The following is a 26008-nucleotide window of genomic DNA, read 5'->3' on the forward strand; positions in this document are numbered from 1 at the left end:
CTGGCAGGCCCCTGCTTCCTAGCAGGGTCTGAGACGCTAGAATGAGACAACGTATGCGAAAGGCCTCTGGGAAGATAAAAATGCTATATAAACACGAGGCATAATCGTTATTGACCAGGGAACGCTTCTTGTAAGGGATCAGCTTTGAGCTCGATCTCGGAAGGTGAGTGAGTGATGGGTCAGCTGGAGCTGAGGGCAGGAGCTGCTCTCCATTTGAAGCAGGGCATAAGGGACGTGTGGCTGGGCAGGGACACGCTCACCTCAGCACATCATAACCCTTGCTGGTCCCCAGGAGTCGAACTGTGACCAGTTTTATCCCTGATTTTATTCCTGATTCAGTTGGTCCGGGGGATACAGCAGGCAGGGCCTGTTCATGGTGTCTCACTCTACATGGACCACCATATTCTCCTGAGACACGGTTTCTTACTGAAGCTGGAACTTGGCTGGTGGTCCACAAGCTGAGTGATCCTCCTGTCTCTAACCCCCACAACACCAGAATCACAAGCACTTGCAGAACCACACCTGACTTTTCACATGGCATCTTGGGATTTGAACTCAGGTCCTTATGCTTGTGCAGCTAGCAGTCATCCCCATAGCCTCTGAATCGTCACTCCTAACAGTGTTTGTGCCAACAATAGTCTGGGGTCCACACTCTGAGAACCAGTAACCAGCAAGCCCAAGCACCCCTAGGTGGGGGTTGTGGGGGTAAGTGAAGATGGCTTGAAGGGGGAGGGGCTTCAGGAAAGCCTGTCTATTATCATGTACCCAGAGCCAGCATAGCAGGGCAGTGAAGAGGGGTGAGCTCTGCTCTCAGGCAGACAGAGTTCAATTCCCAGCTGTGCCTGCATTTATTCTGTGACCAAGGTCAAGTTGTTTAATTGCTTCGAGCCTTAATTTCCATATCTGTAAAAGGTGATAATGGTAGCTTGTACCCCATGGGCTTATTGTGAGGATTCAGAAAGAAGGGGCCTGTGGCGTGGGCTCCGGTGCATGGTTGGCTGCGCAAGGGCCGGCTGTTTTTGCCTTTTGTCCTTTTCCATTGCTTTTTGTGTTTTCTAGACCACACCGCATTCCTGTCTTCTAGTCTCTGCACCGCCCTTGGCCTCCCAGCTCAATCCGTACAATTCGTAGGACACACGAATGGACAAGGTAGTAGCGGGACTCAGAAAGCACCTGTTTCCCTGGTGGTGACCCACTGAAAGGCCTCTTCCAGTTCTCCAAGGCCTCAGACGGTGCAGTGAGGCCAGGCTGGGAGCAGAGCTTCCGAGCACCGCCCACTGTGCAGAGGGGCCACGCCCTCTCCCTTCTGCCTTCCCCACAGTGCTTTTGTCCCGTGGGTAAATGCCAGTGTGCGGATGACCTTTCAAGGACATAGAGTGCATCTCTGTGATGAACTTCCAGCTCCTCCCTCCAGTTCTGGGAGAACATCCTTCCTTCTTCAACCAGCGTGGGAGGTTAGGACGAGGGAGGTGGGGAACAGGAGGAGTGTGGACAAGATCCCCAGCTGTGACCAGACCTGACTCCTATGGCCCTTCACATCCCAAGGCTGTTCAGACCGGCCTCACTGTCCCCTCCCACCAGGCAGGAGTCCAGGTGGCATGGATTCAGGTCAGGGCTAAATGTGGCTTCACAGCCCAGCTTGGCTTCTCTTCCCAGCACCAGCTTGTTAAGAAATAAATATTTATACCTGGCACCTGCCTTCTCCTTAGGCCTGGAGGCCCCTGCTGCGAACATTCACGCTGAATCCCCAATCCCTCTGTGCCATCTCTTGGAGCCCACCCCTTCAGCCCCACAACTGTGGTGCGGGGCAGTGCTGTGCCCCCGCTGCTGCCGTGATTACAGAGCCAAGCAGGTGGGTGGCAGGGGAGCAGGTGACAGGGTAGACAAATCACTTCCTCAGAGGTCTCTGTCTGTGGTAGGGCTGCTGGGACCCAGCTACAGGCACAGAGAGCAGCCATGCTTGCCCATGTTCTGGGTTGGACGCCGCTGGGTAGGAAGTAGGAGGAAGGTATCGGTGGAACCATTGATGAACTATGGTTCTAGAACATTCAGGTAACCCCGCCTTGACCACCTTCGAGCTCCCCTGCCCCATCTTCGGTATTATAAAAATATGTACAGCGTCATGTGACTCAATGCCCAGCTCACTGAAGCATTTAATTGAATGAATGAATGAATGAATGAGCACCCCATTTAGTACTAGACTTTGCTTCATGTCTTAGACACGCTACTGATCTTGTTTTGGTTCCCCAGTTAAGCCGCTGCTCTAAGGAGAGTGCCAGCCTTCCCCCCAGAATACAGTATTCATGAGGATGATAACTCTTACCCCTTGACGAAGGTCACTGGGAGGATGCACAAGAGAACGATGTGAGTGACGTAGTGTCCGAGGTGGGACAGCCTTGGACCCTCTGCTTCCTCCCAGGTCCTCATGGGCCCCGGCACTTACCATTCTGTCCACGCAGGCCACTGAGCGTCCTGCAAAGAGGCTGGCCACTCCACGGGCCACGTTGATGTCATCACTCAGGATGTCTTCCCACCGGTTATTTCGAAATTTGAACAACTTGTCTGTGTACGTGGCCACACCTGGGGAGAGGAGGCAAGGATGGCTGGAGGGCAGTGGACAGGACACAGGGAGTCTCTGGTTCTGTCCCTTGACATTTGCTATAAGGAGGCTGGGGCCGAAGGTGTCGGGTGGTTAAAGGCGGGGAGGCGCTCTGCAGGCCAAGCTCTTTTCTGTTTCCAGCTGAGGATTTGACTTGAGCTGTTCCCAGAAGAGAGGCTCAGGCTGAGGGAGACAGCCTATAGGCTGAACAAGAGTCCCAGTCTCCATTAGACCTAGATTCTGGACTGTGGGCAGGTTGCAACCGAGATTCAGTTTTCTTATCTGTACGTGGGGACGACAGTAGCCACATTCAAGTTTGTTCTGAGCAACAGCTGAGAGGCTGGAAACTGCTCATCGCAGTGTCCCCCAAGGGTAGCTCTTATTAGGTGGGGATTACTTCCCTCTCCTGAACACTCACTCGCCAGACGCCAGATCCCCAGTTCACAGTCCGTGATTCTGAGAGTGTGGCCTCGAATGCAAGTGTGCTAGAGTGAGTGTGACCGTGGCGTAAGAATGGACCCATGTGCAGGGCTGAGGTGTGCAAGCGAGAATGAATGGGGGAGAACGAGTGGGTGCTGAGTGTGAAAGTCGGAGCGTCCGGGATGGATGTGCCAGTGTGAGCGTGAGAATGCACGTAGCCAAGTGTGGGAGAATCCATGGGGGGGGCAAGTGTGCACTGGTGGGAGACTGAGAGTGGGTGTGCAAGAACATACACAAGTGTTTGTCGAGGATGTGTGATGGGAGTGTGCACGCATGTGGGATGTGTGCAGCGGCGGCAGCATCGTGTGCACAACCCACCAGGTGGCTCACTCAGAAGAACACCGTGTGAGGAGCAGGGAGACTGACTGCGGTCGTGGAGGTGGAGGTTTCTGAGGAGTCACAGATACAGGTCTAAAGATGCTCTGCCTTGGGAGGGCCGATGTGGTGTGTGTGTGGTATCTATGTGTTTCTGTGTGTGTGCATGTGTGTGTGCGTGTCCGAATGTGCGTGTACACACACGGGTGTGTGTATAGTCGGAGGTGGTGTTAAGTTCTTAATCCTTCTCCAGCTTCACTTTGCTTATCCGAGAATGACACGCAATGGCTGTCCTTGCTCATGGTGTGACCGTGGCAACTGTGAGAACACGCACACACAGCTCGGTCACAGGTCAGACAGGGCGAGAGAGCAGGGTGACAGCTTTGCATCATCCCTGCAGGGACAGAGCCCCTCGGCTGAAATCCCTAGGGGCCTAATGTGTTTAAAGACCTCGATGTTTCTTCATCTTCTAAGAAGGTAGCATGGCACGAACAGTGTTGATTATATAACACCCCCAGCAGGGACTGGGGGCGGCACCCCATAATTAAACACATTAATAATTCTGCAATGAAACATGAATATTCACACTCAGTGGGATAAATAAAGCTTATAAATAACTCACACATCAGACCAGGACAGGTTTTGTTATGTAGTGAATTTCCCACAAACTTAAAAGAAAGAGTGCTGGAGGCTTCTGAAGTGTTCTTGATTCAGATCTGTGGAAAGTGACTTGTGCTGTAAGGTGCCATCACTATGGCTGTGTGAGGTGGTAGCCGGCCTGTTGTTGCTCGCAGATCCCTGGGGGCTTCTTAAGACAGTCCCCGCAGAGCTCCAGCCTTCCCCAGCAGAGAGTATCCCTTGTCTGTCGCATTCACATTGGGGCTCCCTTAACTTTCCTACCCATGTCCTGAAATGATATCAAATACGGCCCACCAAAGCCTGGTCAGGTCGAACCCTGGTTCCTGTGAGTGAGTAGCCTGGATGAGAATTCCATGACCCTCCAAGCTTGGGAAAGATTGCATACCAGCCCAATTTTCTAGGCCTCTCAATAGTTATCAAATTATTAAAAATTTGAAAAGATTGCAACAAATTGTCTGCTTAATTTTACTGAGCGCAGCCTTTCCCAGATGTCCTTCGCGGTGGAGCCCTCCTTTGGAGGCTGTCCAAGAGTTAAACGGTCTCTGGCTTCGCTAGTCGCTGTCTAGGGTGCTGAAGTCTGAGCGGGGCTTCGGTAGCCAAAGAATTCGGGTCTATCCCTCTCGCTGGTACTATGCCTTCTGGGCTCACCGGAGGTGCCCAGAAGAATAAACTAATTAAGGTAAAATGTGCAACAGCGATGTGGAGCCTTGTAGATCATAAACGGGAACGGCAAAATCAATGGCGGCCCCTCTGTAGGCAGAGGCCCAGAGGCCTGGGCGACAGGAGGGTTGGGAGCCTGTGATTTAGGAAGAGCAAATGCGCTGGCAGCTGCAACCTGGGTAATTAGGTGTGTCAGGAAGACAGATAAACAGCGAGCTGTGCAGGTCGATGGCACAGGCAATAAACACCCAGCATTGGCCCCTGGCCCAAGTCAGTGCTGAGGTGGGCCTCACCTCCTGGCTCCTTGTAGCTGCACTTTGTTTTGGTCCAGGGTCCCACACTAAAGTGGGCCAGAGCTCAGAAAGAGGAGGGGCTGTCAGCAGGGTGGGAAGTGGAAAGAGGCTCTCCCGAGGCTCTGGAGAAAGACTGAAAGAATGGGGGCCCAGGAAAAGGATGCCACTGGGCAGGGGAGGGGGGCTCCGTGGGTCAGCGTTACAGAGGTGAGTCTGGGAACTTTTAGGCACGGAGGTTACCACCAAACAGCTGAGTGGCTTTGTGACAGCCAGCAGCATCCATTTGTGGGGTGATCGTGGGGAGTCACCTACTTATCCTTCTCTCTTAGCTACGAAATGGGGTAATGGGAACGGCTGCCTCTCCATCAGGGCTATTATGAGAGTAGGTTAGTTAGTGTCTGTAAAGTGCTTCCAATGATGCCCGGACACAGGATAAATCCCGCAAACAACAAGAGCCTCTCTGTCCAGTGCTTCCCCTTCCTCCAGGGAATTATAGGGCATGACCAGGCCAGTCCTCAACAAACCACATCCCAGGAGGCAACTGTGACATTAAGTTTCAAATGCCTCACAAGACTCAGTCAATGGAGAGCCAGCAGAGCAGTGATGGCCCCAGGGGAGAAAGAACTAGTCCAGACAAAGGCTGTATTTGAAAAGAATGGACTCAGACTCACATGGTCTCTGGTGGAATACCTGCCCTCTTCTCCCTCCCTCTATCCCAGAGTGAAGAGGTAAACTCTGCCAGCTCCCTGCCAGTGCTCCCCCACTAATGCTCCCCTGCTAGTGCTCCCCTGCTGGTGCTCCCCCACCAGTGCTCCCCCACCATCGTCCTTAGCTTCCTCCAGAATCTCCCCAAGAAAACTCGTGCCACCTAGATAAACCGTGGTTCAGGTATCCACTCCTCTATGTGAAGTTGCACAGATACTGTCAGATGGCAACGCCCAGCTCCAAACTGGCATGATGTGGCAAAGCCTTCTCGGCCGGTGTTACAAGGCTAGTGGGAGAAGCTCTGGGTCCTTAGCTAAGACCAAAGTGGTGAACTCTGGGACCCTGTACTCCTACCTGTGCTTTCGTGCATGTGTGCATGCATGTGTGGGTGCTGGTCAAAGGACAACTCTGTGTGTGTGTGTGTACAACATTGGGTGTCATTCCTCAGGAGTTGTCCCCCTTGTTCTTGCTTTGTTTTCCTCTTGAGACAGGGTCTCTTACTGGCCTAGAGCATGCCTAGTAGGGCAGGCTGGCTGCCAGTGAACCACTGGGATTTACTTGTCTCTACCGTCCCGGAGTTGGGATTACAAGCATGTGACATCTGCACCTGACTTATGGATGTGAGTTCTGAAGAGCGAACTCAGTAGCACTTTACTGATTCATCTCCCCACTGCCCAATCCTTGTATTTGAAAACACGGTCTCATACAACCCAGGCTATCCCCTACATTCACTATGTAGCTAAGGATGACCCTGAACTCCTGATCTTCCCCCTGGCTCCTCAGGGCTGAAAGCATAGACACGTGTCACAAAAACTAGCTTTCCCACACTCTATGGTGCTGCTTTGGTGGTCTCTCTTCGGGCATGCTGCTCATGGTCGCATGGGGCGGGGCACAACACAGGCTATATGGGGAGTGCAGCTTCTAAGCTCGTCTTCCAAAGAAGCTAAGCTCGGGCAGCTGAGGACCAGGACTCTGCATCTAAAGGGAAGTAGACCGGGGATGCAGAGACCCGAGAATCCATTGCAGGGCCTGAGAAAAGGGTGGGGTTTCAGAAATAAATAAGATGGCGTGCATTAAAGCACATCTCAGACTTGACAGGGCACAGGAAGCTCCAGACAGCAATGTGGGTACCGGGCTAGCAGGCGCTGTGTAAAGCTTGATTTTTTTTCTGAGTGTCTAGTGAATTCCAAAGCTTCTAGCACAGGCATCACACTATGGGTAGTGAGGCACAGGGCCTCTGGTTGCAGCTGGAGCCAGCCTGGCTGAAGGAGGAACTGGGCAAGAGGTGCATCTCCAGAGAGCAGATGGCCCATCTGCTGTGTAGGCAGAGCAGGCTGCCCAGATCCTCTCTCTCTCTAGCACGGTGACTGACACCTCATTTCCTCTCTGGGAGGTTACGAGTGTCCCTGCAGAACACGGAGTGTCTCCTTAGGTGTGACACAGCCCAGAAGCTCTAAAGGAGGAGTTAGAAATCCGAGTTTGTAAAAACCAAAGTTTCTCATCTTACAAAACCCACTAGGAGCGAGGCCGGAAGAAAAATGACAAGCCAGGGAAAACCAACCACGACGTGTATTTCAGACAAAGGGCTAATTTTCCTAATTTATAAAGAGGTGTTCCAAATCAATAAGAAAAAAAGACCAATAGTCAATAGGGAAAAAAATGGGCAAAAGCTAGGCATAGACAAGAGAGTCAAATATATAAAAATATTCCCGGCCTCACTCATTTAAGAAAAATGAAAATTAAAACTGCTCTTGGAAATCAATTTTTTCCTATCAGATTGGCAAATACGGAAAACAGAGTTGATGAAATGTTGTTAGTGAGCCTTTGGCAAGTGTTTGCGCATCAGACACCCAAACAGCGAGGCAAGTGCGGCCCCCAGGGAGGGCAGCCTGGTACTCATGTGTGTATTCCCTTGACACGGTCACTCTGTTTCTGTCAGTTTATCTTAAAAATATCCACGCAATCATGGAAAGCAGGGGGTTATATGAGCTCATTCACTGAGTGGCATTCTTTGTAAGGAGAAAAAGAAAAGAAAACACGGTTTCATATAACCCAGGCTATCCCCTACATTCACTATGTAGCTAAGGATGGCCCTGAACTTCTGATCTTCCCCCTGAATTGCATGCAAGCAATACCAGTGTTTGCCCATCGAGAAGTGATTTAATTAATGGCGTATCTATACGTGGGAGTACTATACAGCCATAAAAGAATGCAGGGTCCTTCTGTGTGTTGTTGTGAAGTAATATCCAGAGCATATTTAAAATGCAAACAGCAGAATTGAGATCAGGACCCGCTGTGTGCATGCAAGATGGGGAGGTCTGTGAAGCAGAGCTGGGAGGGGGGCAGTTAATAGATATTTTAATATAGCTTTAAGCACAGGGCTAAAACAGAGGCCCTCAAAAGAAAGGCAAGACACACCCAAAAGCACAGCTGTGAACTCTCCAAAGAAGAGTCATAGAGAGTTAGTGTGGTCGTGGGAACCTCCAGGGAAAGCCACCCAGACCACGGACTGCAATGGTGTCTTCTTGCACATGCCAGTCCACTGCTCATCTTTTTAACTGAGTGGGTACAAAGAGAGTGAGTGCTGCGTTCACAGTTGGTGCTGACCCACCCACTACCACACACCAGTCAGGGGCAGGTGGTGACAGGGACAGGTGTGTCAGGGTAGGAATTCCAGAGGATGGATCTGCCTAAAAGTTAAGGGGTCCCAGGCTCACAGATGCGGAGGGAGGCCCTAGCAGTCTCTTGTCCCCTCCTGTCTGGTGCATGTTCCCACAGAAACCCTGGTTTGTCTTTTCCCAGAACAGTTCAGCACAGGTAGGCTTCCAGGACCTGGCTTTCTTCAGACTGGTTAGTTCTCTTCTGTTCTCTCTCCAATTCTCAAGCCTTGCCCCAAGCCCACTTTCAACTCTCAAATGACAGTCTCCCCCTGCACCTAGCCCTTTTGCTGCCGGAATGGAGCCTATTACCTCCCTCTCAGGGCACCTGTGGAGGTGCTGGCCTTCTGTGGCCACTGAATCACCCTGTGCTGTCAGGGCGTATTTAGCAAATGCAGGTGCAAACCACTACGTTCTTTTCACCCTTTAACCCAACTCTTCACACAAGAGTCCGTATTTGACACCAAGTTGACAGGCACCTCTCTGAGTTCTGGAGTACAATGCTGAGCTAGACAACGTATGAGAACTGGACAGAGCTAGCATATAACCCACTCCCAGACTCAGGTAAGAGGTACGAGGACAATAAGCTAGTTAAAGAAGTAAGGGCATAGGGGTTGGGGATTTAGCTCAGCGGTAGAGCGCTTGCCTAGCAAGCACAAGGCCCTGGGTTCGATCCCCAGCTCCGAAAAAAAAAAAAAAGAAAAAAAAAGAAGTAAGGGCATAATTTAAGATAAGGTGCCTCTTGGGGGGGCCTTACTTGAAGAGTGAGCTCTGCGAAAAGCATTTCAGGCCTGAGGAGCAGCAAGTTTGAACTTCAGGCAAAGGTGTAGTAAGTGGAGAAAGGGGGAAAGGTTAGCACAGTCATTTGGCTATGCCGGGAAAGGGTTGCAGGTAACCTAAAGACCTTGAAAATGGTCTGCAGTGCCACTGGAGGGAGGAGACTTTATGAAGTCTGCATTGTTCATGTTCTATTGATGAGTCAAGACAGAGGGGTCAAAAGCTTGTCTAAGGTCACCCACAAGTTTGCAAAGACTGACTCCCAGAGGATATTGCCAGGTACTTTAGTGTTAACATCTCACTGGGGGCTGGGGGAGAGACGCTGTCAACACCCCAAAAGGCCACGTGACTACAGTGGCTGGCTTAGGCTCTCGAAGAAGCTCTCAGGATCTTCACAGAGGGCAGGGTAGCAACGGCTGAGTGCTGTCTGGGCTGGACCAAGGAAGTGCTGACATGACACAAATGTCCCTGTTCTATGCCCACCCCATGTTGATGAATCAATGGATCACTCAACTACAAAATTAACTCAAACCCACAGACATCCCTCAAACCCACAGAAGGTCATCAGGAGGGGTACACGAGGCTGAGACTGCCGGATCAGTCTCCTAGAGCCAGATCTTTTGGGCTGTGGTGTTGTGACATCTCTCTTGGCTTTCTTCTGCTTGGGCAGGGACTCGCTCTCTGTTTCTTCCTGAGACTTATTTAGTCAATTTTAATTAAGCTCTTGGGATAGTAACGACCTGGCTAGGGCCACTTGGAATCACACAGTGACCTTTTCTCTTGCCTGGGGTCACCCAGAAAAGTTTGGGTGGACTGACTCCCAGAATATATTGTAGGATCTCAGGCGCTTCTAGGCACTTTAGTGTTAACATCCCAAACCTGGTTGCGGGAGCCTTTAGAGAGCTTAGTTGTGGGGCTTAGAGACCAGGGACTAGGAGAGGACGCCAGATGGTGAGAGAAACTATAGGCTGTCCTGGGAAAAGCATGGAGGGATCCCCAGTGCTTAGAACAGTGTTGACACATAGTAGGTGTTCACTAGCAATTTGTCCAAAAAGTAAGAACATCAACGGGGACTACTCATTGTTTGGCCGACCACAGACTTGGGATGATTCCTGGGTAGTGAATCACAGTCTTTCTTGGGCTGCAGTGTGGCCTTGAGAGTTAAGTGTCAACAGCCTGGTAATGGGTTCCTATCCTATTCAGCCTTCTAACCTGATTGTTGCAGCTCAGGCGGAAGTCTTCTACCACCTCACCCCCCCCCCCCAATAACCCTCTACGGAACCTTTGCTCTGGGATTCACAATGACTACTCTAAGAACATGCACGAGGGGGGCTGCTGCCTCAGAGACTGCCCTCAGGTCCCCTCTCAGTGCGTTGTCTGGGGGAAGCGGTCCCTTACTCTGGCATCTTGCCTGAAGAGCGCAATCAGGACAGTTGTCCCCCGTCCTGCTTCCTGGCATTCCAGGGCCTTCCTGGGGACCTGTCCCTTCTGCAGGCATCCTTGACTCTGCTTCTTTTCTGACCTTGCCCCACATTAAAGAGTTGATCAGCCCATCAATTAATCTCGTCCTAATCCAATCTCGGCTTGGTGGAGAGAGGGCAGTAAATCCAGCTGGGCAATCATGCCCTGATATTTGTGTTGGGATAATTACCATCTCTCAGGCCTCACTCGGTGGCAAGATGAGATGAAAACCCATAAAACACCACTCAGGGCTGTGGCTCATTGTTTCTTGGCGGCACAAGACTGGCTTGCAGCCAGCCAGCCTGCCCACCCCTGCCCCTGGCGTGGGGCCCCAACCTTTCCCCCCTCTCATTCATGCAACTGGCTGATCTCAAACTCCAGGAGCAGCCTGGGTGGGATGCTGGATTACCACTGGCAGTGGAAAGCCTGTGGGTGTTGGTGGGGAGTGTTGGGGGGCGGGGTCCCACAGTCAGGCACTTGTTAGCCTCCTGGACCTTGGAGAGCTCGGGGCAGCATTGGTTTGTGGAAATCCAAACCACAGATTAGACCAAGAGCTGGCTATTATCTGGAAGTGTCCTGAGCACAGCCAACGTCTAGGGGGCGCCATGGTTGGGATACTCTGCTGGGTTTGGGTGAGTCAGCTAACTTCTTAACACCCTAGTTTCTTCAATGCAATGTTAGACTGCTAATTCCTTCCTAACAAGACTGCTGGGAGGCTGCCTGAGAGAAAGCACTGAGGGTTGGGAGCCAGGGCCTGGCACACAGAAGGTGTTCTTTATATTAGTCACCATTAGCCTGGTGGACATCAGTCTCCTGGCTACCCAGTGTGGTCTCTGGGCCATCTGTACCTGGTAAACCCAGGAGCTGGTAGTTAGGAATAGCAGGCTCATGTCCTGACCGGAATAGTCGGAACGCATTTATGTAGACACTCACTTAACAGGGATGCACGTGGCGGCATGAGAAGAGCTGGAGGAAGCGCCAAGAACTCCAAGGTCAGCCTTCCTCAGAGTCCTGTGCCCACCACCGCCCTGATACCCAGAGTCTCTGCCTGGCACACAGGAATCTGTGGGAGGAATCCTTGCACTGGGCTAAAAGCTGAGGAGGCAAATTCTAGAAGGTCTCCAAAGTGCTGAGAATAGCCTAGGAGAGCATGGGAATAGTCCAGGGACATCTGTTGATTCCAGGAGTGATTCACATGAGCTGAAGGGCCACACAGGGGTGGTGGAATGGCAGGAGGGGAGGGCGGGAGGAGGGGAGCAGGGGGAGAGAAGGGGAGGAAGACACCTCAGGCCAAGGGAGAAAATGATGTTCGGTCTTAGGGAGAAGGTTCTTTTTCATGCCCCGGTGTCCCAGTTCAGGGTCCCGAGGATGAAAATCCAAACTCCATCCCCCCTCCCCCAGGAGATGAAGGGTCATCCTGGGGTCTCTGTCCAGCACAGGAGGTCTTGGAGGCAGAGGGGACTGGCTGAGAAAGGGCTGTCAGTGAAGGGAAGAGGTATCTGGGGCAGGAAGAGAACTGACAACCCGACCCTCACCTGAGAAGGCGTTATTGGTGTTGAGAAAGTAGATCTCCTCACGGCCATCCCCATCGATGTCACAGGCTGTGACCCCAATGGCATTCCCTTGCCGATCTCTCAGAGCATAGTAGGGTGAGCTGCGCTCATCCACTGCGATGTTCACCAGCCGACTCTGGGCTCGGTTGTACTTCAGGACCAGGTTGGGGCCATTGTACCTGAGAAGGAACAAAGAGAAGGTTTCGATGGTGAGTCCACCCAGCTCAGAGTCCGTTGCACTTGAGGAAGTTGGCCCGTGGCATACACAGGAAGGAGCTTTGCCTCAGGAAGTCCTGGGTCTGAAAGAAACTGAGGTTAGAGAGAAGTGGATCAGAGCCATGCAGAACACAATTCAAGGAGTGGGCTGGTCAAGGGGAGCGGGCAGCCCCAACTGAGGGCCTGGCTGAAGGAAAACCTCCTTGACTTTTACCTTGTCCATTTCACGGTAAACGGCATTTTCCCACCTATGACTTCATTAACTTAAAAAAAACAACAAGCTATGCGGCTAGAAATTCGCTTCGCAAGGGAGAAACAGATGAGGTCCCTCAGAGAAACTGCAGCTCAGAGGAGCTGAGTGTAACTCCCTGGGGAGGGAAAACGGGATGAGGTGTCAGTGCCTGTGCCCAGGCACCTCTCTGCTGCTCTCCTGGGACCTCCTACCCACAATCCGCACCCCGTGTGAGTTATCCCTGAGAGTCTGCTAGGAGGAAACGCCAGATCATGCGTGAGATGAGAGACGACCCCTCTCGGGGTTGAGGGTTACCGGGCTGGATACTTTTCTTAGGGAGTTGGGATGAAGTTGAAGCTGCCCTTCACTCATGCCTGTCTCTCCTGAACCCACGCAACCCTCCTTATCACATGGAAGCCCCAGGTTTGTCTCTACATGAGGGACTTTGCACTTGCTGTGCCCTCTAGGTGGGATGCTGGTCTAGACAGTCATACGTCTGGCTTTCCCCATCCCCCCGCCCCCATGTTCTTCAAGCCCTCGCTGACCGTACTCCCTGCATCTGTATCTCTAACCACTCTTCCTCCGAGTTCCCCATGCAGCCTCACAGCTCTAGCAGTCTCTGTGTTTTGGCTCGTCTTTCCCTGCTCTCTCCACTGGAACGTTGGCTCTGTGAGAATAGAACCTTCTCTTCTTGCTGTGCTCTACAACCTAGCACAGCACCCGACATATAGTAGGTGCTCACTAAATCTTTACTGAATGAAATCTCTGAGTCCTGTGGGCTCGAGTGTCCCATGGTCGCTGCTTTCCCACCCCTCTTCCACCTGGGGGAAGTTGAGGGTATCCAAGGTTCTTCCAGGCAGCACAGCCAAGTATGATGCCTCCCACCCCAGAACTGCAGCCTGCCAGAGAAACCCTCATGCCCCCATTCACCAGAGACTGCCGGCTAGCTTGTGTTTCCAGCTGGGTGGTGCATCCACCATGAGCTGGCTTAGATGACCCAGGGAGGACAATCAGTTCTTGTAGGTCTTTGGGAGAAACCTCGCCTTAGTCCTGAAATAGATCCAACCTAGCCCTCTCCCTTGTCACCAGAAGCTGGAGAAGTTCAGGGGATGCTGGTGGCTGGCCAAGAGCCTTCTGGTACCCACAGAGTGAAAGGGGAGATGGAGCTCACAGGGGCCGAGTCAGCATTGGGTGATGGGAGGGTGCGCCTTAGACACCTTGACGAAGTGTGTCTGAGAGCTGAGCATCAAGGACGGAGTGTTACCTTTAGAGACACGCGGCGGCAGAGACAGAACACGAGTTCTAGCCCTGTCAGCAGCTGGCTCTGGCCCCAGGGGATGGATGTGACTTTTAGTGTAAAATACTAGTCCTGAAAACCCCAGGCCCTCACCTCTTCCATCGGACTACATCTGTCTTCTCAGACCATGTGTTCACTGGGTGCTGGCCTCACTAAGAGCACACTGTCATTCAGTGTCTTGCTCAAGCCCCCACACAACACAGAAAGGAAAAGGTAGGGCATATTTCTGAAAGAACAACCAAGAGTTGGAGAGGCCAAGTGAGGTCCAAGGTCACACAACCTGGGCTTCTCCCTTCAGGGCAGGAATTCTATGTTCTTTCCATGCTGGCTGAGACATCACTGCTCAGTCCTGTGCATATTTGGCTTCCCCAAAGTAGCAGCTCTGAGGAACGTAAGTGGTGGAGGCTACAAGAACCGGACATTTTAACAGCACTTGACAAAGTTTGCGAAGTGCTTTCCGATCCTCTGCTCCATGGAGGCCCTAACTCTGCTGTACTTAGGGCTGTGGCCTTGGGCTCTAGACTCTGCTGTTCTCTTCGGTGAGGTGGAAACTGGACTAAACAAGGAGACCTGAGTGTGGCTGTGGGGCAAGCATCCAAGCCTGCTCTCTCACGAGTGTGGCCGTGGGACGAGCATTCGAGCCTGCTCTTTCACATTCAACCAGAATGATTCCAAGTAGATGATTTCCACCATACCCTTCATCTTCCAGAATCTGGTGAGCAAGGGGTCCCCAGGCTGAGTGGGACAGCCTGGAAGTGCTATGGGTCCAGGGGTAAAAGATGGGTAAAGCCAGTGTCCCCCCAGGATGTGGTGGGGGAGTCCCCACCTAATGCCCAGCATTGATACCCATTTCATCCCCTACCTCTTGGGTAATGCAGATGTTTGCCATGCTCTGGGGCCAGCTCCCAACAGGAGGGGAGGAAACATGGCTTCCCCACATGTTGGAGACTAGACCTTTTATCCTGAATCTGAGTGACTGGGGTGGGCAAACGATTCTTGTCCCTATGAAGTGGCCCTTGATCATCTCTTCTTGGAAGATTATGGGGTGCTAGTCTCAGGGTGTTTCCTATGGAGATTGTGGGTGAAGTAGACAGGCTGGGTCAGCCTTGAGTGGCTACACAATTAGCACATGTCAAGGGGCTCTCCAAACTTACATGGGACATGGGAGGAGGTCTGACACTCTGGTCACATCTCATCAGGGATTAGAGACATAAATTCTGTTTTGTGTGGGGGTCTGAAAACTCTCAAGGCACAGCCAAGTCAGGGCACTGCCCCAGAGGCCAGCCTTCCCTCCATCAGGTCTCCCTTGGCTAGCCCTACAGCACTAACATCTGCTGTCCCAGGCTGCCCCCAGGAAAACCCCCACCCTGCGTCTCCAGGGAGCTGTTGTTACAGCCTGCTTCCTCACCAGCCCCTGAAGATGTACTGCCCTTTCCGGCTGCACCTGTGTCTTTGTTCAGCTGCAGCCCCCTGCTCCATGGGGAACATTCTCCCACCTTCCTGGATCCATCCTGTGTGAAGTCAGCCCCACGTGCCAGACTAGATGTGACCTTCTCTCTTCCGGGTATCCTGCAGTTTCTTGCCTCGGCGAGCTCTCGAGAGGGCAGAGGTGAGTCTGTACTACATCCCTTCTCTCATTAAGTGCACACTGCCGGAGTCCAAAAGGATGTGTGTCTCTCTGCGTGTGCTATGCTTCGAGCACTCTATGGCAGGCACTCATACACAGACCCCAAGAAGGGCTTAGGGGAGAAGGGGTGGAGGGGTGGGTGGGGATGGAAGGCGTGAGGGGTAGGGATGGGAGGGTGAAGGGTGAAGGATGAAAAGTGAAGGAGTGAGAAGTGGAGGGTAAGAAGGGAAGGGATGGTATGTGTGGATGCAGGGGGGAGGGTGGGTGGTGAAGGATGAGGGGGCGAGGAGTGGAGAGGGAGGGTCAGGATAAGAAAGGATGGGTAAGAGGAGGAGAGGGAGGGGACTGGGGGGATGAATGGGGAGGGGTAGTAAAGAAGATGACGAAGATCAAGGAGTGTGTGTGTGCACGTGTAAGCATGTGTCTGTGTGAGTGTATGTGAATGTGTGTGAACATGTGCGCAAATGTGTCTCTATGTGCACGCATGTGTATATGCATGTGTGTGCATGCACGTGTGTATGCATGTATATGTGAGTGTGTGCATGTGCACACACATGCATGTGTGTCTGTGAGTATATATATGTGCGTGTAAGTGAGCATGCATGTACATGCCTGTGTGAGCGTGCATGTGTAAGTATGCATGTGTGTCTGTGTATGAGTGCACGTGTTTGTGTGTGTATGTGTGTGTGTGTAAATGAGAATGTGTGCCAAGCACTTTTAAATCCCACTTCATCGTGATATGCCTGGGACACTGGCCCTATTCATGACCCCATTTTATAGATGTGAACACTAGAGTACAGAGGTGATGTGACTCATCCACAGTCCCTCTGTGGTATCAGTGCCGCTCTGAGGAGCCTGGGCAAAACAGAGGTTCTGTGCTTCTCTTCTCTGACACTTGCTGGGGAACATTGGGTGTTTGTAGAAGCCCATGGGGCTTTGAAAGCACAGTTAAATGGAGCCAGGAAACCGGGCGGGGCCCCACGTTCTTGAAAGATAGCTGTGCTGTGTAATATCAAAGAGCGTGCCAGCCATGGTTATACTAGCACAGTCTTGGGGTGCATCCTGACGGTGGCTTGAGCTTGTCACTCTGCTCCTCTAAGTTTTCAGCTTCCTCATCTGTAGCTCGGTGCTGCTCACACCTTGAAGGACCGCCGTGAGGCGTGTGAGAGTATGTGTGACAACACTTGGTAAACTGTGAATAGTTACACAATTGTAAGCTCTTATCATTAAAAAAAAAATCACAACAAGCCCAAGGCGTGACCTTTTGCTCCCCGGTGATCAAGTAGTTAGTGTTTAAACATGCTACTACTTCTCATACCCAAACATGCTACTCTGGTTAGGTAGGTGGACTTCTTTATCTATTTCTCAAAAGAGTTGTCTTTATAAGTGGTCTCAGCTTTCCCATCATGCATTTCCTTTTCCCATCTAACCTTGGTTCAAAAAGTCGCTCTGGTTGCTGTCCTTGGTGGCTCTAATGTGGCCAGATTGAGGGAGGCCCTGTCTGCCCTTATGGAGTTTAGCCTCTTGGAAACCAGTGGCACTGTGGCAACCCCCAACTGTCCTCCACTCTCCTGTAGGACAGCCTCTTCACCAGGCTTTACAACGCCCTGCCTTACTTTCTTCCCTCTCCGGCTTCCTCTCCTTTTCCCACACTGCTGGGTTCCTTTTCCTATTTTTACCTTCGGACTGCTGGAGTCCCCAGGTCGGGCCTTGGTTCTGTTGTCTTCTCTCTCTCTCTGTTTCCTAGTTGGTCATATCCATTCTCATGACTGACAACCCCTAAATTTATATTTCTAGCCCAGGCTCCGACTCATATATCCGACGGCCTACCTGACATCTCCCCTCATGCGCCCGAGACGGAGCATGTCCGAAATGGAACTATTGATTGCGCCATTTCTCCCTCCCCCAAGTAGGCACCCAAGCACTAAACCCGGGAGCTTGGCATCGGCCTCAGCCTCCCCTCCCCTTCGTTTTCCCATCTAATCCATCAGCCCTTCTTGTCATATCTACCTCTAAAAATACCTCAGCGTTATTCTTTTCTTCCCTCCCCGACTGACTGCCACCATCTCTGGGGTGCCTCCTTTCTCTGTTTTCCTCGTTCGCCTCACTGATCTAATCTCTTTTATGAGTCAGAAGCATCTTTTTAACACATAAGTCAGAGCGTGCCAGCTACCTCCTTGAACCTCTTGGGTGGATGCTGTGGTTTGAGTCTGATGTGTTCCTCACAGACCCGAGTTCTCAAACCCTTGGTCCCCAGCAGGTGGAGTTTTCTTAGGGGGCGCTGTGGAACCTTTTGGACAGGAGGCGTGGTTGGTGGAAGTGAGGGTGGGGCTTTGATGATTAAACAGGATCTCCTTCTGGTCTTATTTTCTGCTTTCTGACCCACCAAAATGTGGTCAAAACTTAGCCATGCCGCCACGCCGCCACGCCGCCACGCCGCCACGCCGTCTCTGCCATGGTGGATTTGATTTCTGATACCAATGGCCAAGACAGGATTTTCTTCCTGCTTGTTGCTTCTGTTGGGCGAGGAAAGTGTGCGAGCTGCTGCTGCTGTGGGTTTCATTGGGTCTGGTCTGGCCCCGCCCACTTTGCAGCCGCCTACTTGACTGGCTGACTCTGCCCTGTAGATTTCATTCTACTTCCTCCTGCTGCTCCCCAAAGCTGGCCCATCTCCTCTCTTAGGGTTCACCTTAAAAGGCAGCTCCCCACAGAGATCGCCCGTTTTCCATCTCCCGATTTCTGCACCCTCTTTTCCGCAGTTACCTGTTCTCTCTCGGTTGCCTGTTTCTCCCAGAAGGCTACAAGAGACAAGTGGATAGGGGACATGCTTCCTGTCCTCCACCCAGTCCACACCAAGTGTACAATACAGCTCTTCAGAGTGAAGAATTAGTGCCAGTTGAACAAAAGGCACAGTGTGCAGTCTCCTGGTTTGTCCTTTTTTTTTCTTTTCTTTTTTTTTCGGAGCTGGGGACTGAACTCAGGGCCTTGCGCTTGCTAGGCAAGTGTCCTTTTTTTTTTTTTAATGGCACTTTTTGTTTATATTTTAAATGTTACCTCATTTCCCAGTTTCCTCTTCAGAAATCCGCTATTCAACACCCCCTTGCTTCTATGAGGGTGCTCCCTCACCCACCCACCCACTCCCTCCGGCCTCCCCACCCTTCCATTCCCCTACACTGGGGCATCGAGCCTTGACAGGACCAAGGGCCTCTCCTTCCACTGATGCCCGACAAGGCCATCCTCTGCTACACATGCGGATGGAGCCATAGGTCCCTCCGTGTGTTCTCTTGGGATGGTGGTTTAGCCCCTGGGCGCTCTAGGGGTCTGGTTGGTTGTGTTCTTCCTATGGGGCTGGTTTCTCTTTTATCCTCCAATTTTGGTAATTCTCCAAACATGTACAAACCGCCATGACAGAGAGGATGTGGACAGCTGATATCCGGGGTAGAGGTGAGGAAGAATTACTGACGGAGACAGAAGAGTTACTTTGTCGTTGGTGGTGTTGCTATTGTTGGTCGTGCTGTTGTTGTTGTTGTTGGTAACTGTGACCCATGTGAGGGGAAAAATCCTTTAGCTAAAAGGATGTAATCACTAAGCATTTACTGCGTGCCAGGTACTAGGCTAAATAATTTGCATGTGATATCTCTTTTTGTAAAACAGAAGGCTTTTTAGACATGAGAGCTATGTAACATATCCATTTTGAGAATTAAGAACAGAAAACTTCTTTCTTCTTTATATAAAGTAAATTATGAAAAAAATCTACCTGACATAACAGTCAGGAGAGGAAGAAGCAGGGGCCTGGTATGGTGGTGCGTACTCGCAGCACTAGGGAGTCAGAGGCAGGGGGATTTTTGTTGGTTTGAGGAAAGCCTCGTCTACAGAGTGAACTTCAGGACAGCCAGGTCTACGTAGAGACCTTGTCTCAAAGGGGGAAAATCCACAGAGGGAGGCAGGGAGGGAAAGAGGAGGGGAGAAGGGCATCTGCATACAGACAGACTGAACGCTGGAGACAGACAGACAGACCACACAAAGATGGACACAAGCGTGAGCCTATAAGCAGAAAGACACACATCAACACAGATGGAGGGTGGGACTCAGACCAACAGAGACGCACAGAAAGGGGAGCTGGTCAACCTGCAGACCAGACAGACGGAAAGATTAGCTAAGTCAACGTGATTGCATTTAGAGTTACCATGGAAACAAACTTCTGGGCATGGCTGTGAAGAAGTTTCTAGATTGGGAGAACTGAGGAGAGAGACCCAGCCTAACTGGTGGTGGTGATGACACCATTCTGAGGTGAGGTACTGAACTGAAGGAAACGGTGCAAACCAGCTGGGTAGGAGTCTCTCTCTCTCTCTCTCTCTCTCTCTCTCTCTCTCTCTCCCTCTCTCTCTCCTTCCTGGCTTTGAAGCAGCTTCCTTAAGCTCCTACTCCATGCCTTCTCCACTATGATGAGCTGTTAAAGCAATGATGGTATTAACATTTTTCCCATTTTCCCATTTTATTTTATTTTACTTTATGTGTTTGAATTTTGCTTGTATGTACACATACCATGTCCAAGCCTGGTGCTCAAGTAGGCCAGAAGAGGGCATCGGACCCTGGGGAACGGGATGCAGATGGTTGTGAGACACCACGTGGGTGCTGACAGCTGAGCCTGGGTCCTCTGCCAGAGCGGCAAGTTCACTTAGGCACTGAGCCATCTCTGCCGCCTCTCAAAGCAATAATAAAAGTAACGAACACAGCGTGTCACCAGGAGGCCAAGATGTTGTCACCGGGAAACAGTCCCATATGGTGGGTTACCTTAGACAATTCTTATAACAATGTTTTAAAGATATGTTGTATTTTCATGACTATGGGAGTAAAAGACATACTTTATATTTGGTCATGTTAATAAATACCCTCAGCTATACGTTAAAAGAAGTGAGTTTCTGGTAAAAAGTGATTAGCTAGCCATTAGATAAGATTAATTGAAAGACAAACTTATATTTGGTCTAAAGCAATAATCAGCCAAAGAACAGTATGTGGCCTCCTGCCTGCTTTTGTAAATAAAGTTTTATTGGAACATAAGCATGCAAAATTCATGTATCACGTATAGCTACTTTTGGCAAAAGACAGGATTGAGTGGTTGCAACAGGGACTGTATGACCTAAAAGCTAAAAATACCATCTGGCTCTTGGCAGATAGAAACTGTCATCCCTCATCAAAAAGGTGTTAGCCATATACATTATCACAATTTACATCTATAATATCTCAAATATACGATATATGATAACATATGTATGTTATATAACACACATATATGATGACATATGTGACATACAATACAGACACAAATTTATATGAAACATATATATTTGCAGGTGGTAATATACTTTGAGTCTGGGATGGCTTTGTGATTTGCCTGGACAGTGAAAACATGGTGACAATGACGATGTGCCAGTTCCAGTCTCAGCCCTTCAGAGGCCCAGCAGTTTCCATCTGTCTCTGGGGAAAGACGATTACCACGTAAGAAAAATCTGATGCTCGTAAGATAATCAGGAGCTGCAGAAGTCGAGTCAGCTCCATGGATGAGGCACCAGGCAGGCAAAGTAAAGATCTCTTTGGCCCTCAGTCTAGCCTGTTGATACTGGAAACAGCAGCACCAGGCTACACGGGGATTGTGTAGAGGAGAAGAACTATCCAGCAGGTTCTAGACCAAAATCCTGAGGCACAGAATGGGAGCAATGATAAATCATCTTAAAGCCATTAAGTTTTTGGAAAGAGATCAGATAACAATGAGCTATCACCTCAGACCTAAGGGAAAGAAAAATATATCCCTGGAAAGTAGGAAAAAGGATTATTCATAAATCAGTGGAGTTCTCTGGGCGAGCCATTTGAATTCACAACCAGCCTGTCTGTCCAGTGGAAGGCTGGATACAGTTGGCTTTTGGATGGGTCTCAGAATATTGGACTGTGTCCTCAGAGCCCGCAGAGAAGAGCTAAGAATGAACAGGGAGCCTGGCGTGGGGGTGCATGCGACAATCCCAGTATCTGGGAAACTGAGGCAGGATGAGGCAGGAGGAACACAGACTGGAAACAAATGAAGAAAAACCGAGAAAACCAGAACAGTCCCTACCGTTCCCCACAGGGACTCCAGGGATCACCGTGTTTTGAGTTCTTATTTTCTTTCTAGCGTATCACAGCTTGGATGTGAAAGATCTCTCATCTGCTCGTGTGTTTGAAGACTTCATCCTGGGCTCATGGTGCTGTGTTGGGAGGTCAAGAAGTGTGACTAAGACAGAAGTGGGTTTCTGGGGACCGGCCTTGGGGGCAGTGCCTGTATTCTGGCCCAAGCGTTCCGAGTCATGTTTCTGCCTGTACCGCTAGCTCTCATTGCCCAGGCCCAAGTTTTTCCAGGCACCGCATCTTCCCAACCGTGCTGGACCACACCCTCTGAAACTGTGATGGGAAAGCACCCTCTCCGCTCTGAAGCTGTTTCTGTCAGGCATTTGGCCGCAGCAAAGGGAGAAGTAACTCCTACCCAGCTGTAACTAAGTTTCCCACTTTTAATCGAATTCCTTTGAGCGCAGATTATTTCTCTGGAAGTGTACAGGATGATCTCCCTTCCTTTTCTCATGCTTACCTCGTTGAAAGCCATTGGAGTTAAATAGGACCCGAAAACATATGGAAAGGCATTCAGACAGGAGGTTTCCATGTTGCCTTTCCAATAGGATCCGTCTGGAGATCAAGGATTCGCCGTGAAAGAGCACGGCATCGAGAATGGGAGGTTCCTGGGTGGGGTGAAGGGTGTGGGAAGGTCAGTTCCCTAAGCTGGGAAAGGACATCCCGAAAGAAATGCAAGGCAGATTTGATCTTTATTTAAGAGTGGGCCAGGGTGGAGAAGACCTCACAAGGACAGAGCTCTACCGAAAACAGTGGCTAAGATGAAGGGAAAACCCCACTTCTGTCCTGAAGGGTGGACCGTTTTCCAAGAAAGGGATGCTTGGAATGAAAAGGTAAGAATAAACTGCGGCCACACGTGTCTGTGTTCTGTAAAAACTCCACATGGAGTGATTGATGTACGATTCATTCCAAAAAAGCTCTGCCGTCTGTGCTCAGTGCCTTTGGGGTTTCCTGTTTTCTGATGATGCACAGAAGCACCTGGAAGGCAGAGACCCTCACTGGCAGTTCTGTCCCCCACTGCTCCTAGGACGACGTCAGGACTGAGCAGGTGCCCGCTCCTGCCTGCTGATGCTGACAAGATGGTAGAGAGGAAGAAGACCGTGACTCTATTCCTCAGTGTATTTCCAGGAAGAGAGGGAGACAGGGGGGCAGGCAGACATTGTAGAAACTGTCAAAGGAGGGATCCCGGGGCCAGATGGAGGCTGTTAGTCAAGGCTTTTTGATTGTGTGCGACAAACACTCAGGCTGAACTAGCTGAGGAATTTCTTGGCACGGATTCCAAACTACAGGAACCGTGAGGGTGTAGCTAGACCTGCGGGAGACCCGAGGGCACGTGGAGGGAGGGCTAACAGCCGGGGACTGTGGGACTTTGTCTTCTTTCCCTCTTCTCTGTCTCTCTGGTGGCTTCATGCTCTCACACATCCTTCTGCTCCAAGGGTTGAATGGTGACAGCGTCCCAGCCTCATCCAGGAGCCCTAGCCTCAGCCTGAATAGAAGGCACCTGCTCCTTCTCTTCTCTTTCTTTGTTTCTTTGCGGGGTGAGGGGTGGGACTTTTCTTATTATTTTATTTAGCATTAGTATATGCGAGTGATGTGTGGGCAGAGTGTGCACACACCATGATGTGTGGATAGAGTTGAAGCGCAATTTTTTGGAAGTTCTCCTGCCTTGCTGAGGTGGGGGGGGGTCTTGCTTGTTTCTGCCACGGTGTGTATGCCAGAGTAACTGGCCGGTGAGCTTCCACATGACTCTCCTGTCTCTGCCTCCCATCTTGCTCTAGGCATGCTGGGATTACCGGATGCAAGCCGCTGTAGGACAAACATCAGGGAAGATCTATGATTGGCTCAGCTGGGTTCTTATGGCAATGTCACAGCCAGGAGATGGGTGCCTGTGATTGACAACTTTCAGGTAGGAGCTGTGTGTCGTTAAGAAGAGAAGTGTCTGGAAGGATGAAGGATGCGTCTCTAGGTGACAGTGACTCATCGAGTCTGCTTTGGAAACACACTCCTTAAGGCCTACTGATGGGAGGCAGAGCTTCCCAGAGACATCTGGATACCCTTCCATTCTCCTCCAGACACCAGAGGGAGGTCAACACTGAATGTGGATAGAGCACCTGCCTGTCTCACTACATTCTGGAAGTGGGTCTTGTTTTAAATCTCTTTGCACAGTCCTCATCCATGTATCCAGAGGGCAAGTCTGGGCTGTAGCAGCCATGACTCCAGCATGTAGATCCAGTTGTTTAGGACTTGGGGAGACCATTAAATTCTTTGTCATAAAACATTTTAGATAGCTACTCAAACTTTACGGCATGCTATAACTACCCAGGGTCTGCCACTTCAAACTGCTGGTGCCTCTTTCTCAACTGAGGAAGTATGACAATTTAGGTCCCAATGGTGGGGCACATAGCCTGTAGATGTTTGCTTCTTCTTTAAGAGCAGAAATGGTAAGTTGATTATTGACTCCATGCCATCCCACACTGGTATCCTGCTTAAAATTAGGACCACTGCCAGGTACCATGATGGACATACATGACCTTCGGTATAAATCTCTGCCCAGGGTCTCAGCCTGGTGTAGCTTCCCGAATCCCAAGTGTTCAGGAGACAGAAAGGTAGCTTACATTGGAAGACTTCATAAAATTATTTTTGACCTAGAACTTGAAGCATGCATAGGCTCTTAGTAAGATATGTATAGGCAAACATCTGTAGATGAAATAGTACAGGCTAAGGAACGTCTGAGAGCAGAAAATCTGCTTAAGGATTGGGTAGGTTGGCTGGACTGTACAGCGATGTATGTGACGTTGTAGCAGAAGTAACAGAAGGCAAGAATAGTGACCATGCAGAGAAGCCAGGCTGGTGGTCCTTGCGGCATCATACCAAAGCTTCAGATTGTCCTGGGCAGGGATTGGAGAGGGGTGCCAATAGACTGTCAGCAGAATACGCTATCATAACAAAGTTGCATTGGAGAGCATTGTCTGTCGACCATATGCATGAAGAATTGACCAAAAGACAGAACTGAAGCTGTGCAAGCCAAGCATGGGTGGATTAAACCTGTAATAGCAGCACTTGGGAGGTTGAGGCAAAGGGATGAGCATAAATTTGGGGCCAACTTGGGGCTACATGTTGAGTTCCAGGCGGGCCTGAACATTGGAAGTCCATGTGATTCCACAGAATCCTTCCAAAAGGCTCCTTTGAGTTAATCTAGGTAGATTTTGGCTCCTTGTAAATTAATGATGTCTAAGACAGAATAGTGGGGAAAAAAAACAGAAAGACAAGATTTCGAGCAAGGGGGGCAGCTACTAGTTCCAACTGCTTCAGGATAGAAGTGTTGAGTACTGGACCAGCAAATGTGTGTGGGGCAGTGGACCATGTCAGGAAACTTGGGCAGGTTGAGTGGGTTCAGAGACCCTGGCACCCAGGCTCCCAACCAAGGATGGTAGGTGTTTCCCTGTTCCTTATCAGATCTCTCATCTGGAACACATGACCACACTCCCCACATAGGAACATGACCAATAGTCACGTAGATCAGAACAGAGATCTCTATGCTAATGAGTATCTAGATGGGCCCTGAGGGTTTAACCAATAAGCTTCCCTTCCTAGACACTTCTTCCTTCGAAAGGCATTTAATTTCTGGTTCAGCCTGAGGAGGTGGTAAGCACCCATTTTCTATGATGAACAGTCAATAAACCCTGGGATTTCCAGTGGTGTCTGGGTATTCAGGAGTGTGGGAACCCCTGGACACAGGCTCATCTTCCTCAGCCTGCAGGCCCTGTTTGTTCCTGAGTCCATCCGTTTCCAGCAACAACTGGATGACCCGGAGCTTGGGAACCCCAGCTTTCTCACTTTCTATGCCGTTTCTCACTCAGGCTGAGGCCCACGTCTTAGGCTGAGTTTTCCCACCACCTGAACGGTGTATCTGCGCTTCCCGAAAGCCAAGCATCTGATGGTGGTGTGGGGTAAACGCAGTCTAGTGTTCTGCATTTCATCTGCCAGGTGGAGTTCCCATGCCTCTGCATCGAGGCGGAACATGGAACCACAAATGTGTTCGGGAATTTGGAAGCCGCTGGTAACCTTTAAGGTGGCTCTTTCTTAGAGAGGACAGAGGCTTGGAGCTGCAGTGTAGACAACTCGTTGAAGGTAAAGGGGTTCGCAAAGGCCGAGGACCTCATGGCCAGGGGACACAGGTTGATTAAGAGTCTCAATATACTGCAAGCTTTGAGCATGTGAACAGCAGTGGATTGTCAGGATGCCTGGGCCAGGTGAATAGGAGAAACAGATGTCAAGTTCAGCTGGTTTGTTGAGCCTGAAATCGCAAGAAAGGAAGCGAAGATGGGAGGTACGAGACCG

The 26008-nt window shown here is 50.6% G+C and overlaps 1 protein-coding gene across 4 annotated transcripts in view; it reads right to left on the bottom strand.

Moving 5' to 3' along the window:
- Positions 1 to 26008, bottom strand: part of Crtac1 (cartilage acidic protein 1) — a 141958-nt gene that overhangs the window by 36314 nt on the left and 79636 nt on the right. For all 4 annotated transcript variants that reach the window (XM_006231385.5, XM_017588738.3, NM_134401.2 and 1 more), the window contains exons 3-4: positions 12122 to 12318; positions 2444 to 2580 (exon numbers count right to left, since the gene is read on the bottom strand). In XM_006231385.5, coding sequence (XP_006231447.1) covers positions 2444 to 2580; positions 12122 to 12318 — 334 coding nt within the window. The remainder of the gene's footprint in view (positions 1 to 2443; positions 2581 to 12121; positions 12319 to 26008) is intronic.

The sequence above is a fragment of the Rattus norvegicus genome, chromosome 1 (assembly GCF_036323735.1).
Source record: "Rattus norvegicus strain BN/NHsdMcwi chromosome 1, GRCr8, whole genome shotgun sequence".
Classification (NCBI taxonomy): domain Eukaryota; kingdom Metazoa; phylum Chordata; class Mammalia; order Rodentia; family Muridae; genus Rattus; species Rattus norvegicus.